Source organism: Sphaerodactylus townsendi, linkage group LG05 (assembly GCF_021028975.2).
Source record: "Sphaerodactylus townsendi isolate TG3544 linkage group LG05, MPM_Stown_v2.3, whole genome shotgun sequence".
Classification (NCBI taxonomy): domain Eukaryota; kingdom Metazoa; phylum Chordata; class Lepidosauria; order Squamata; family Sphaerodactylidae; genus Sphaerodactylus; species Sphaerodactylus townsendi.
In genome coordinates, this window is record NC_059429.1 from 77,796,515 (window position 1) to 77,811,927 (window position 15,413).

Sequence of the window (15,413 nt, forward strand, 5' to 3'; positions counted from 1 at the left end):
TGTTTTTGAGGGTACAATTGTTATTCCCTTGTTGCTGACCTGATGTCTCATTCCTCTAGTCTGGTAAAAAACTGATTCTCCCACATCTCAGGCTGGCCAGAACTAAGTGTGGTAGGTAGTCATGTGTCCTTCTCTACATATCCCCCTAGCAGAAGTACTCACTTGTGACTGTAAATAGTCCCAACCAAATGGGACAACCAGAGGGACACATTCCACAGTTTCATCTACTCAGTTACCAGAAAAGCAGCAACAGTTGAAAATGCCTGCAGTGAATTAGCAAAGAGATGATTATGATTATTTTCCATTTTTGCAGAGCTATGGTTTGATCTCATTTCCATCTGCTCTCATCTGGTTCTCTCCATGGCTGCACAGCAATCAACGTGTCCAGCTATTTAGCTCTAAGTATCTTCAGAAGCTTATACTCAGCCACAGTGATGCAATAGCTTGAGCCAGGGGCCAGGGCAATTTTGGTTCAAATCTTATCTTAATCATAAATACCCTAAAATGTGCTGCGGAGATGTCAAACTGCTCTATTTTCTTCTTCAGCTACCTGAACGACCTGGACAGGATCACAGCTGCCAATTACCTCCCCAATGAACAAGATGTTCTGCGATCACGAGTTAAGACGACAGGTATCATCGAGACAAGATTCTCTGTCAAAGACCTCAACTTTAGGTAAGCAAAGCTTCTCCCCCTTGTTCTGTGGCTAGTTAGAACTATTCTAGTTGTTCTGGCCAGTTTTCACCACCGTTAACCTGGGGGAATTTTACATTTGATGCTGTAATTTTCATGCCATCCAAAAAGTGCATGATTCATCTGGTTATGCTCAGCTCCCTTCTACCTTTGTCCCATCTCAAGGGACGACTAGGGTTAGGGTGGGGCTAGGAAATCCACTTCTCCAACACTGATGCAGTGCCAGGTCCATCAATAATAAGACTGCAACACTGCAAAATCATTTTGCAGCACATAAGGGGGCCTGGCATGTGTGACCAAGACCTAGGTGTGGGAGGGGAAGACAGTCACCCTGAAAGAGCTGAGCCCCCCTCCCCAGTTTCTCTGTCCTCCATCAGTCCTGGACAAAGGGCTGGAGGAGGGGAGTGATGATGCTCATTTGAGAGGTTTTCTCCTTCAGAGCAATTCCCGTCCCAACAATCGCTATGTGTGGGCCTGGTGTGAGACGCTGTGGAAAGTTTGACTGTTCCGCTGGTGTACTGGTCATCTAACACATTGGCAGATGGCTTTCTGAGCCCATTAGAGGTCCTGTTAGACTTCGCCTTGAAGTACCCTAGGTTGATTGTTCTGAGGGACTTCAATATCCATGTGGAGTTGGACTCCTTGTTTCAGGCAATAAATCTAGCGTCTTCCAGGCAGCACGGGGACTCTCCCTGATTTCTACAGGCCCCACACCCCAAGCAGGATGCACACTGGACTTGACTTTTTGGATGGAAGTGGATGTGAATCTGGTCTCTATAGATAGGGTGCCATGGTCAGATCATTTTGTCCTGAAGGCCTGGCTGTGCGGCAATGCCCCTTCTTGCATAGGTGATGGGCCAATTTATGCCCACTAACTGAGACTAATGGACCCTATCAATTTCCAGAATGCTCTGTGGGATCTGATGACCCCTGGCAAATTCCTTGATGATCTGATGGAGAACTGGTATCTCTGGCTCTCCAAAAACATTGATAAGATCGCTTTCCGACATCCTTAGTTCTCGTGTCAACCTAACTTCGTGGTATTCTGAGGCGCTACAGCAGATGAAGAGAGAACTAGAGCAAGTCTGCGGCAAACTTGTGATGAAGCTACAAGAACTTATAGGATGTTTATAAAGTCCTATGAGATTGCAGTGAAGGTGCAAAGAAGCAATTCCATGCTCCCTCCATTGTGTCCACTAGCTCATACCCAGCACAATTATTTAGGGTAATCCTTCTTTGTAGGGTCTAAAAACATTTGTGATTCAACCATTTGCTGTGGGGCTGTTATGAGCTTCTTCATGGACAAAGTCTTATTACTCCGATGTGATCTCCTGGCAAATTTTGATAGCGTAGAAGAACTGGAGGACTCTTGGCCATCTTCAGTTCCTATATTGGACCATCTTAATCTGCTCTCCCAGATGAATGTAAACAGAATACTTGCAGTTTTGAAGCCTACCATTTGCTCTCTTGATCCATGCCCATCACAGCTGGTCAAGGCAGGAAATTGTCAGCTACCACCCAGTTTTGAATCCATCGTTTCTAGGAAAGGTAGTTGAGAGAGTGCTAATAAAGCAGCTGCAGGTATTTCTGGATGAAACCTTAGGGCTGGATCTATTCCAGTCCAGCTTCTGACCTGGCTGTGGGGTGGAGACTATGTTGGTTGCTCTCATGGATGAGCTCCAGCTGGATTGAGGCTGGGCAGCACTGCTGTTACTGTTAGATCTAACATCAGCTTTTGACACCTTCGATTATTTATTTGATTTATTTACTGCCCTTCCCTGGAAGGCCCAGAGTGGTTTATGATTATGACCTTTTGACCCACCACCTCATGGCACTGGATTCTGGGGTACAACCTTACAATGGCTGTCCTCATTCCTCCAGGGCAGAGAATAGTGGGTGCCAGTTGGAGAGGAGGCATCCCAACAGTTCCCCCTTTTCGTGGGGTGTCGCAGGGGGCAGTCCTCTCTCTGATGTTATGTAACATCTATATATGACTCCTGACTCAGCCAGTCCAAAGTTTGGGGCTAAGTTGGATAGTACTACATACAAGCCACAAATAATGTTTTTCCTTCTGCAGGATGTTTGATGTGGGCGGACAGAGATCAGAGCGCAAGAAGTGGATCCACTGCTTTGAAGGAGTGACCTGCATCATTTTCTGCGGGGCTCTCAGTGCTTATGACATGGTGTTGGTAGAAGATGATGAAGTGGTATGGATTTAGCTCAAATTGTATAGATCAAAGGTTGGCCCACAGCTTCTGCCTATTCCCTGCCTTGAAGCGAATTCCCATATTAAAACCCTGTAAGAACAAAGCTGGCACCCAACACAGAGGCAAATATATCAACCATACTCCCCCCGCCCCCCCCCCAATAAATACTTATGGATTAAAGCCAGGATCTTACAAGGCCTATTGGAAGTTGTGGTCCCAGATAGCAGGAGAGAGAAATAGTGTGTGCACCCCCTCAGGGCCCCTCATGGTTTGTTTGTGCTGCTCTGATGCAAGCTCAGGAGGCAAAACTATAGTTGCTTGACACTAGTTAACCCTGGTCTGAAAATTGATGTCTTTCTCCAAGCAGTTAGAATTTGGAGCTAGAATAAATTTGCAAAGCATTGCAACATCTAAGAACCAGTTAATTCCAGTCCTCCACATGCATGTAAGGACAGGCAAGATCTGCATCAGCCTACGTAAAAATGACATCAAAATCAATGGGGCCTTAAAAACAAGGAATAATCATTCTAAACCTGCTTTTGCCCAAGACTTTCTGTAGCCTTGAGTGGGAAACACATTAGCTCAGTTTCTTTAAAATAGAGAACCAGCAAGACACGGATGATTACAAAGGGGAAGTGTGGGTGGGGAACACTTCTCTTGTTACAAGGCCTGCATGCCTCACATCCTTGGATATGATTCCTTAAAGGGAAATTTTTATTTTCCTTGTACATGCAAGAATGAAAACAGAAAAAAAACTTGAGTACACGGCACAATACTGGATGACTGTTCTCAAAGAAAGTTCCAATTGAACAATTGTATGTGGGAGGAAAGCTACACTTCCCTTCTAGAGGACAGTGATCATTATGAGCACAGATGGCTTAAAGAGGGGGATGCGATTCATGGGGAGATAGATCTATCCAGTGGTTACTTCCAACCATGGTGACTCAAGGGAACTCCAGCTGCACACCAGTGCTAGGAGGCAACATCAGCAGAAGGCCTTGACCTGTTGGTTGGCCTTCTAGGACAACTAGTCAGATGAAGCAGGGTGGTAGTTTAGATCAGGGGTCTGCAACCTGCGGCTCTCCAGATGTTCATGGACTACAAATCCCATCAGCCCCTGCCTGGTCTAGATGGACCGCTAGTCTGGTCCAGCAAGGCTCTTATAATATTCTCACAAGTATTTTTCATTACACCTTCCACCATCTTCCCTTAGAAATCCTATTAAAAGGGGGGATCATGACAGCATAACCAATTGTATGGAATATTTTAAATGTCAAACTTGAACTCTCTCACCCGACTGCAGCCTCTGTATCAAAAACAATAAAATGAGAGAATAGAGGAAAGGGAAGATGATTTGACAAAAAACTATCAACTGCTGTCTCCTAGCCAAATAGAAACAAATGTAGTCTGAGCATTTAAAAAAATCACACACTTGCAGATGAAATGAAGAAAGTACTTGGGAGATTCCACTCAAATGTACGGTAACTTGTGGGTTTGTCTTTTTCATTAAGAGATCCTTGTAGGGGAGGGAGCAAGCCGAATTTGTTATCAAACTCTTTCCCTGGTCAGGAAAAAGGAGAAAGAGAAAACCTTGCAAAACAAGCCCTTCTGGGTCCGACCTTTTCAGCTATGCAGTAGAGTCACAGAAATTAAAATGCCATTTATGACAGCAGTGGAAGGGTGGAAGGACACTGGATCTAGATTGGGGATAGCTGTAGATTTAGCCCCAAGTTTCTAGTCTGCTGTTTGACTCTGAGGAAAGCATTTAGCTTTCCTTGAACATTTGCACGTGCCCTACCTAAACTGAAAGATGGCTTGGGGTCAATAGCTAACAGCTTCATCATAGTCAGGCTATTTATTTAAAATCAAAATGGTTGTAATTAGACTCGCAATTTAAAGAAAGCCACAAGGCATATCAACGGTAGAGGCAAATTGTTCTGGTAAATATTTGCTCAGGTTGCAAAACAAGTGGAGAGTCATAAAAACATTTCACAAGTTATTTTACAGCACCATTCTCATTAAGTCTTAGCATGTGTTTCTGCCTTCTTCTTTTGCTGTTGCATTTCTAGCTCTTAGAGCCACACAGCATGCAGTGGAGAGAGAGGTGGCTTGAGTAGAAAACCTAAGGAAATGGTGGACCGCCATCCAGTGCCAACATAGGTGTCTTAGATTTGCAAAAAAGCATTTTTGCATCAGACATTACACCATACCAGGTCTTATCTTTGCTGTTACCACTTTTTTTTCTGCCATTCCCCACGCTGTTATGACTCCCTCTGCTTTTAAGAAAGCTGTCTTCTAAGCATCTACTGGTTCACTAAGACCAAAAAGAACTACTTGACACAAAATCGCCACTTGCCACAAAGCTTGCTGGGTAAATTTGCGTATTATTCTCCCTGAACCTGACCTACATCATAGGGATGTTTAAATTGTCACGTGTGCCAAGCACCCACTCAAGGTACCTCCTGCTGCATAGAAGCTGCTCTTCTGCAAGATGAAGCTGGGGACTACATTTGAGTGTCATGACCAGAAGAACAGAGGCCCCTTGGGAGGCATTGCTCTAACAACCTTCCCTACCCTCTTCTGTATGTTTTCAAAAGCATATGGTCTTTCTCCGCTGTCTTCTAGAATCGCATGCATGAATCTCTGCATCTGTTCAACAGCATATGCAATCACAAGTTCTTTGCTGCCACTTCCATTATTCTATTTCTGAACAAGAAAGACCTCTTTGAGCAAAAGATCCAGAAAGTACATCTCAACATTTGTTTCCCGGATTATGATGGTGAGTTAATCAAAACTTTCTTCCATTTCATGGAAGCCACTTTATACGTTTTCCTTATTTGACTATACAAAGGGGTAGGATCAACACTGGCTTTTGCCAGTGCAACACCCACAGAATGTTCTTTTGACCATGGAAAGATTACCCTGAGGCTTAGGAAAGCCAACTGGGACAAAGAACAGTGTGGCTCAGGGGCTGCTCTAAGGGAAAGCAGGTGAAACCATCACTTCTCCCTCTTCTTCCATCACAGCTGCATCCCTTCTATTCATTAGACTTAAACTGATATACACTGATGGAACACCATCATACATAAAATATTTATTTATCATATACTCATTGGCACCCCTCTATCTACATAGAAGCAACAGTGGCGTAGTGGTTAAGAGCAGGTGCACTGTAATCTGGAGAACTGGGTTTGATTCCCTGCCCTACACTTGAGCTGCAGGGGCTTATCTGTGGAACTAGATTAGCCTGTGCACTTCAACACATGCCATCTGGATGGCCTTGAGCTAGTCACAGCTTTTCAGAGCTCTCTCAGCCCCATCCACCTCACAGATGTTTTCTGTGGGGGGAGGGAGGGAAAGGAGATTGTAAGTCCCTTTGAGTCTCCTTACAGGAAAGAAAGGGGGTATAAATCCAAACTCTTCTTCTTCATCTACAACAATCATAAAATGCAAGGAAAGTGCGTGAGAAATAGGTCTCTCAAAATTTTGTTTTCTCAAAATTGAGCCTCCCTTTTCTTCCAGATGCAAAATGGGAGGGGGGGATGCATTTTAGGATACCTCGGGGGGGGGGGGAGCCAAGGAAGTGACACTTCACAGATGAAAGTCCTTGCTTCCATGGAAATGCTGCAATGAACCTCTCACAATAATTTGAAACAAAACTCCAAGTGTACACACACTTCGTGTAGGGACATAGTCCACTTATTATAAAACCATTTGCTGCACCTAAGTCACCATAAGTGGTAAAAGCATATCCTATGTATTTAAAAACCTTTTAAAAAGCTGAGGATGGGGGGATGCCTGGAAAAAAGTAGTGGGTGGAGGGGAATACAGGGGAAAGTAAGATATTCCCTGCAAACCCTTGTAGGTCCTCCCCATATCACACTGAGCTTGACTTGGCCAGACTGGTCCAGAGGAGTGGCTGGAAGATGGATGGGAGGAGGAAAACTGAAAAGGGGCAGATAAAGGGGTTGGTTGATAGGTAATGGGAAGGAGAGAAAGAAACAGAAAGGGGGGAGAGGCTATGGGGGCTTTCAGGAAGGGGATAAAGAAAATAATGGAGGTAAGGGAAATAAAATGACCTCCTCAAGCCCTGTTTATTTTTAAAATGCTGCTCTTATGTACTAAAAGTCTCAAATGTAGGTGTTTTTCACCATGGCATGGACACACTCACAATCTTAGAAATAAGACATATCTTTAAGCGACACAATGTTTATCTTTTCCCGTTTTCCTTCCGCAAACAGGTCCCAATACATATGAAGATGCAGGCAATTACATCAAGCTTCAGTTCCTTGACCTGAACATGAGAAAAGATGTGAAAGAAATCTACAGTCATATGACCTGTGCCACAGACACACAGAACGTTAAATTTGTATTTGATGCAGTGACAGATGTCATCATCAAAGAGAATCTCAAGGACTGTGGTCTCTTCTAAGACTTCAGCTTTTTAAACAGGTAATTTTCATATAAGGAATATTAAACAGTTAAGTTGTAAGTGACCTTCCCATGTAAGAAAAACCCTCTAAAGCCTTTTATTCAGTGGGCTATGCAAAGGCTGCTCTCTACATCTTGAACAGAGACACACTTGCAACTGATCCTGCACCCTAGTTTATTTCAATGTTCCATGCTTACAAATGTTATCCTTAAGGTTCTTGAAAGTTCACTTGTTTCAAAAGCAGCTTCAGTATCGTTAGAGTGCTGAAAATTTTGACTCAAACTTTAGACTCATTAAGAGCTTACTCTATTAGTGCAAGACCCTGGCAAGTGTTTCTGAAATAATGATGAACTTAATCCTGAATTCCAAGGCAAGCTTCCCAACTTCCAAGCAGAGAGCCATTGAAGCTTAGTATTACAAAATAAAACCATTAGCTAAGAGAACTGCATTATTTCTGTGATAGCTAGAAGGTAGTCCTAATCTGCATGACAATACATATATCGGTACTAATTGTACAGAAATTGTTAGGATCTCTCGTACTTTACAATTCTTTGACACTGTCATTGGTATCAGGGTTTTCCATATGATTTATTCAAAAAAAATTTGCACTTCCCCAGCATCGATAGAATCATTCTTACATAGGTTTCTCTCCCATCCCAGAAAGATTTGAAAATGTGAATAAAATTAGAAAGCAGTGGAAGAGTCATGCAGGAAAATATAACCCCTAAGTCACAAATCAACCTGACACTAGTTTATGTATGTGAGAAGCTGCTTCCAGCACTCAAAGTGCTGTTACAATCAGAACAGTCTCAAGACTTGTTAGTGAGCCTTGAAAGTTTTACAGAGCTCTAAAGTTGAAAGAGATTATTCAACACCTTTATCAGGCAGTGTCTTTTACTCATACCTGTGCTTTGCTTTGGAGTCAAAATGTAATTTGATTGCTTTCCTCAAAATACTTTTTCTCCTGTTGTTTTCTTCTATTAGGAAAGACTTCCAGCTAGCATCATTGTTCTGCTAAGCAGAGCCAACGGAATAAACAAAAGTCACTAAAGCAAAAAAGTCCATATGTTTCTATGACCCACCCAGAACATAAACAGAATACCACCAAAAAGGTAGGAAGGAGCAAAGCTAAAAACCTCTCATCTCCCAGCTGTTTTCTTTGGTAGCTTTTCTTCTTTCTGAAGTATTCTGCAGTTTAAGTCTTCAAACCATTATTTATAAGTCAACAGTCCGCAAACAAAGAACTGAGTACGTGATGCTGGACCTTCATGTGTTTATGCAACCATGTTGTTAAAAAGCACACTTCTGTGGGAATGACACAACCAGTGCTTTTGTGGATTCTTTGATAGAACTGTCCAGTTCCTTATCTATAAATGGTCTGGGCTGGGATTTTGCTGAGTGTGATCATAATGGGTTGAAAATCCAAGTCAAATGTAATTCCTACGTTGTTATACATTTGACAAACTTGCTAGTTTATAAACAAGCCCAGAAAATTAGATGACGTTTTCAAACCTTCCAGTAAATATATTATTTGCAGTTCTATGGAACGGGTGCAATTTGTCCCCACAGCCTTAAGTAGGTATGCCGCTTATTTGCTTTTAGCCTCCAGAACCCCACATATACATTAGGAAATTTTGTGACCCCAGTGATTTACTTCTAAACGACTCAGCCCACAGAGCTCAGCAGTATTGATCCCAGTTCAATGCTTCACCTATTTGCTGTGGAGACAACTGTTCCACCTGTCTCATGTATCCTGATACAAGAGGTCACAGCAATGTGCGAAAGAATACAATGGACATATGATTAAAGAACTTCTCCACACACATAGGAAATAGAGAGAAATGGTACAACGTTGAAGTGGTTATGTCAGGATTTTCACTTTGCTATTTAGAGCTGTATTTGTTCTTGACCATTTGTAAATATATCTGATGTTACTGTAGACAAGATTCTTTGTATCAATATTTACAGCAGAGAATCTCTTACACGGCTTCAGCTAACTGTAGAAAATCCAAAAATAAAGAAATGCACGTATAAAATGTGGCTATGTGTGTGTTTTTTCTTGAAAAGTAACTTAAGCTTTTAAGTTTCATTTTAGCTTTCAAAAGTTGCCTGATGTATTCTTAAAAGAAATGCATATGGTATATCCCACCAAGTCCTAATACAAGAAGCAGTGCAGTTAAATGGATAAGGCTGTATTTGAGAAAAGTGGATTCAAACTGCAGCTCAACCACAGCCTGATTCACAAACTGTCACAACAAAACGAGGCTTGCAGGTGTGAAACCATGACAGGATAAGCCTCAGACAGACAGTTCATTCATCCATATGTCAAGCAACAGTTTTCAATGTGAGCTCGTCTCCATTTGTGAAATGTGATGTGAGCTGAACATTCACTGCAAATAGTTCAATGTGATTTTTTTGTATTTCCAAAGTAAACAAGGGAGAATACAGGTGAACACTTATACACTTATTTTAATCACAGAGGACCTTGCCACAGTGTGCATGTATATGAAAGGTAATCTTATCATCTATCAGCATATTAAGTGGCAAAGAAAATGTTCACTCTTAGTAACCCTTGCATGTAGTAAAAAGTATTCTTGACAGGATCTTATATATCCACTGTTGTGCAGCAGGAGTGGCAAAAACCTGGCTTCTATTCTGACCTACTGTATAAGCTGCCCAATCCAATGCAGAAGAAACCTGGCAAAAGTTGTCTCTAGAATCCAAGACCCAAAAGCGCCACAACTATATACTTTGGGGTTTTGCAATATCAAAACCTAGCCAATCTAACTAAAATCTTCATCTGCAGAAACAGGAAATGCAATTACTATCAGAGGCTGTCAAAGATCATGGGTGAATTCCTGGAAATGGCTCTAAGAAAGTTAGGAACGTCTAAGCTTTCAGTTCACCATTTTAATATTGCCAGTAATTACATCAGGTTGATACCTGTACATGATAAATTTGGAAGTCTCAACGTAATGATTTCAACAAAGAAATGTACTGACTCTGGTTAAGAACATCACTACAATAAAAACAATGGCAAACAGGAACTTGGCACCACATTTACAGAGTAAAGGCATGCTGTTGATATATTTTAGCAATTTCTGAAGAGAAAAAGCCTGGTAAATGCAGAACAAATTGTACTGTCTACAAAACTCCCTACTGGTTTAAGGCCAAACACACATACAAACAATTATGTGACTGACTAAGTAGCTTTGTAGCAGCACGTATTCCCTTTCCAGTTTGGAATTTTACAGTTTTCTTCTCTAACCGAAAGCCACTTCAGGCATTTTGTAAGAGGAACAGGGTTACCTGCTACAACAGCAGCACACTCAGTGGTTTGGTTATCAGCATAAACCAGGTTAACCTTCCCATCCCATAATCCAAAAAGAACCTATTACCCTGTGGTAGAAAATCTCCTTTTTGAGGAAAAAAGCTTTACAGTGCATGAAGCAGAATGGTAACAAATTATACATCAGAAAACGCCATAGCTTTAGCCATACGAATCCTAAGGCTCTTTTAAACAGTTGCAGTAATATCAAGTTCTGACCACCCTAGGTGTTAAAAGGTTCCTGCTAAGAGGAAAACTTTCTGCATGAGCTGGTCATACCATGTGCATAGTTAAGTGATTTTAAAAACAACAAAATGTCATTTGCAAAGAAATACAATTTAGTCAAAATATAATTTTGATGGAAAAACCTTAAAAACAGACTAGTCGTGGGTTATTAAAAGAAAGAAAGCTACATATTTTAAGTTCTGGGACGCGAGCTTCCTAACAGCTGTATACATTTGAGATTATGCAATCCGAGTGATGCTTGGATGGCCAAAAAAATTCACAACAGTAGTTTCTTTTTGAAAAAGTCTAGCTTCAGCGTCCCGTATCAATAAAAAGGTCCCTAGTAAAGAAGATTGTGCTAAAGAATGCAAGGATTTTGCATGCTGTTTTCATTCCCTGGTCCTGTCCATGCTTGCAGCTGTCCCACGAGGCAGCAAATAAACAGTCCAGTTCTTAAAACATCACATCTTGGAAAATCTGAAAAGAAAATGCCTCATTAGTCTCACAGTAATTCACTTTATAGCTAAATATATGGTCAATGCAGGGCTAAAACTCAGAGCAGCTTGCAAAGTTCGTGATTTACCTGTTACTCTCTTCTTTTAGTAGAGTCCACATTCCTTCAGGTTGTTTTTAATTATAACATCTGTAACAGCATCAAAAACAAACTGCACATTCTTTGTATCAGTAGCACAGGTGAAATGTGTATAAATTTCCTTGGTGTCTTTTCTCCGGTTCAGATCTTCAAACTGACACTGAATGTATGCAGCTGCCTCCTCATATGTGTTAGAACCTAGAAAATAATATAAGAATATAAGATGCCTTCTGGATTGCTGCAAACAAAGTCACTACACTGCTTAACTCAATTCCAGATCACTTACAAATTAAATAGTCCCAATACTGATTCTTGTCTGACTCCACTGCCTCTTTCCACTGTAAGAACTGTCTATTTATTCTTACTCTCTCCTTCCTGTTTAATTTTTAACCCATAAAAGCTCCCATCCACTTACCACATGACTGCTTACTCAGGAGTCTTTGGTGAGGGACCCTGCCAAAGGTGTTTCAGTAGGCCACATATGTCTACCAGATTACTCTTACCCACAAATGCTAGGCAACCATCTTAAAGAAATCTTGAAGGCTAATGAGGAAGGATGTCCTTTTGCAAAAGCCATGGGATTGTTTGCAGTGCACCCGAGATCAAGAGTCACAATAGACAGAATACAAGGAAGCAATTGTTTGCCTGCCCATCATATCCTTCATGCCCAGCTGTACAATCAGAAAGTTGCTGCATGATGTCATAGCTACTGAGTCCCTGACACTTTGCAGAGACTGAACAAGTTATGATTACATCCAGCTGTGCAGCAGGCAGATTTTTATTCACTTGAAGAGAAAGGGAGGAAACCAAACAATGCAACCCTATGCACACCTATTCAGAAACCAGTTCTTTTAAGTTCAACAGGGCTTATTCCCACTGAGCAAGAATGTTTACCTAAGGACAGCCTGAAGAACTTCTGCCATACAAATGTATTACTCTGCATAATACAGGCAGCACCACAACCAGATGGGGTGCTTAACCAAGTTCTGGACAGCCATTTGGAATCTGCATTTGACTCAAACTGCTCCCAACAGCCCCAGTACGCTTAGGCTTCTCTTCAAAGACGAACATACAAACAGCCTACTGTGCCAAGGCTTATATTGTACCTAGAAAGTAATGATGAAGATGTGCATACACACACACATGCTTGGAACTAAGATCCACAGAGTTCACTGTGCACAGGACTGCAGCCTGAAACATATCACATTGCATTATATGGGTGCAAGAGTGTCCTCTCCAACTGGACACAGCTCCAAGGCCTTCGCTATCTATGTAAGATCTTTGTTCCAGCCTTTAAGGGGAGATTCCAGAGACTGGACCTGGGATCCCATGCATGCAACCCATGCATTTTTACCACTGTGGGTTCAAGTTCTTGCCTCAAAGATGACAAATATACCCCCACTAGTTCCTTAAAAAATTGCTAAATTTGAGGAAGTATAATCATGTTAACATACAACTGGATTACAGCTGAAAAGACATCCAGTCGCTAATGTAAACAGTCTAAAGTCCAAAGCTTGTACAATACACATAATACTCTGGAAATGAGAAGAAGCAGTGTAGCTCTAACACTGAGGCAAGACATAACACAAGCAATCAGGGGCTGCAATGAAAAGTCTGACCAAATAACCATCGGATTTCATGGAAAACCCATCAGCATAACCATGATTCATGTTTATGCTCCAACGTCAAATGTTGAAAAAGAATAAATGCAAAACTGTTCTGCAAGTGTCATATATGTAAACAAGATGTGCTGATAATCATGGGTGACTGGAACGCAAAAGTAGGAAACAAAGCAAAATCAAATATTGGCAGAAAATTTGGACCAGGATTATGAATGGAGATTACAAAATGGGAGAAGCTCTGTTCCCTCTGCTAAAACAAGACCAGCAGCCAACTGTGGTACAGACTGCGAACTGTTAATGTCAAAAATTAAAATAACTCTGAAGAAAAACACTCAGCCAATCTTAGCGTCAACACACAATCTAAATAATATTCCTGAAGAGATAATGTATATAACAGTTTGCATTAATAAGTTCAACTGAATGTGAACCAGAAGAACTATGGGTTGAAACCAGAAACATTATTAAGGAAGAATGTGCAAAAGGCCATGACCATTCACCAAAAGAAATTAAAAGCCTTGACAAATTATTGATGATTATAAATAGAACCACTTTTATGTCCAGATGGGAGAATAGAGGTCATTTTTAGAACTCACAGACACTTAATACACAAGGCCAGCTCCAAAACTTAGTCAGTTTTTACCACTTTTATTATATATTTGTTATGCCCTACTATCTCAACTGTTTTTATCTTACCTGTGTATTCTGGGTAGCAAATTGTTAGTGGGCTCCTCCGTATCTTTTCCTCAAACAGATCTTTCTTGTTCAGGAAAAGAATGATTGATGTATCTGTAAACCATTTGTTGTTGCAAATGCTGTCAAACAGTTTCATACTTTCATGCATCCGATTCTTGGGGGGGAGGGGGGAAGAGGAGAAAGGAAGGTTCCCATTAAAAAACACTACTGATACAACATAGAAGAATGGATTCAACCTTCTTCCAATTTGAAGTCATTTAGATTAAGTGTTCCCTCCAATGAACAGCTACTTAAACTGGAGGAAGGTTTCAAACTTTGCTCAGTAGTTATATTATTAAAACCAATAACTATAGAAAAATGTCATAAACAAGCTACTAGCATAAAGAATAGAATAGTCAAAGTTGATGTTCATATAGGAAAATGTTAGCATGTTTGGATAAGACCAAAATTCCTCCACTTTTGACTGTACCAAAAAAACCCCACCCCCTAATTGCCTCTCTTTTCAGTTATCACAATTAGGTATTGTTCCACAAAATGCACTCCAAATGCCTTTGCTGCTAATCAAGTACTACCTTCATTTGCAAGACTGAAGTCTGAGCCAGGGGAAGTGGGAATTTATCTTCAATAGCATGGCGGTTTCAGAAAAGCTATTGCCTACTCTCACTGCAGGAAACTTGAGAAAGCATAAAGAACAGGCTATTCCTATGCCATTCTGAACCTTGGTTACCATGAGTAGTTCTCAAGGCAGTGAAAAGCAAAAAAAGTCACTTGGATTAAGTGTTCTTAAATAAATTTCATAAAGCTTAAAGTTGACTTCAAGTTTTATAGAATACAACCAGATATTAATTCTACATAGCAACATACCATTTCTTCATCCTCCGCAAGGACAAGGTCATAATCACTGAGAGCTACACAGAATATAATTGCAGTCACGCCTTCAAAGCAGTGAATCCATTTCTTGCGTTCTGAACGCTGGCCACCAACATCAAACATCCTAGCAGAGAGAGAAATACACTGAAGACCATTCTACACCAAAATGAAGGAAAAGATAAGCTTGTTCAGTGTAGCTAAAAGCACACCACAATGGGTATTTTAATAGTCTTTGCCATTAGTGTACCTGTAAGACTCACATTCACAAGGTGAGGACTGAAATAAGTTTCATTCCAAACTATAACATTATGATGTTTCCGACCAGAATTAATCTCCATAAAGTGGCCTCAAATCAGTTTTGATTGTAATTCATAACCAAGAGCCAGATAAACCACCTAAGACTATTAAGCCAAGTCAGCCTGGCATTAACCAGTTTACATGAATCCACAGCTCCCAGGATACACTGCTTCCAGCCTCTATTTACTTTCACTGTATTTGGCAAGTTAGTTCAGTTATGATATTCTAATCATTTGAAAATGTCACAGCATCAGTAATCTCTCAAGCATCTCAGGCTAAAGAATAGCAGTGGAGCTGGGACCATGAACATTTTGCCCAGAAGTGTACGGCCTATATGGACATGGGGTCACCCATGTCCCTGGGTGCACGCCACCAAGCCCCGCCCCACCCCCCGCTTGGGGGGTGAGCGGGGCTTGGTTGTGGGCAGCTGTGGCGCCTGGCCCCGAGCCCCACC

General features: G+C 41.3%; 2 protein-coding genes across 3 annotated transcripts in view; one reads left to right on the forward strand and one right to left on the reverse strand.

Moving 5' to 3' along the window:
* The window catches only part of GNAT2 (G protein subunit alpha transducin 2), a 50,929-nt gene extending 41,561 nt beyond the window's left edge, over positions 1 to 9,368 (forward strand). For both annotated transcript variants that reach the window (XM_048496135.1, XM_048496134.1), the window contains exons 5-9: positions 547 to 675; positions 2,771 to 2,900; positions 5,526 to 5,679; positions 7,142 to 7,352; positions 8,317 to 9,368. In XM_048496135.1, coding sequence (XP_048352092.1) covers positions 547 to 675; positions 2,771 to 2,900; positions 5,526 to 5,679; positions 7,142 to 7,332 — 604 coding nt within the window. In that variant the 3' untranslated portion in view covers positions 7,333 to 7,352; positions 8,317 to 9,368. The remainder of the gene's footprint in view (positions 1 to 546; positions 676 to 2,770; positions 2,901 to 5,525; positions 5,680 to 7,141; positions 7,353 to 8,316) is intronic.
* An 859-nt stretch (positions 9,369 to 10,227) lies between these two features.
* The window catches only part of GNAI3 (G protein subunit alpha i3), a 29,679-nt gene continuing 24,493 nt past the window's right edge, over positions 10,228 to 15,413 (reverse strand). The window contains exons 6-9 of the mRNA XM_048496132.1: positions 14,657 to 14,786; positions 13,793 to 13,946; positions 11,469 to 11,675; positions 10,228 to 11,362 (exon numbers count right to left, since the gene is read on the reverse strand). Coding sequence (XP_048352089.1) covers positions 11,485 to 11,675; positions 13,793 to 13,946; positions 14,657 to 14,786 — 475 coding nt within the window. The 3' untranslated portion in view covers positions 10,228 to 11,362; positions 11,469 to 11,484. The remainder of the gene's footprint in view (positions 11,363 to 11,468; positions 11,676 to 13,792; positions 13,947 to 14,656; positions 14,787 to 15,413) is intronic.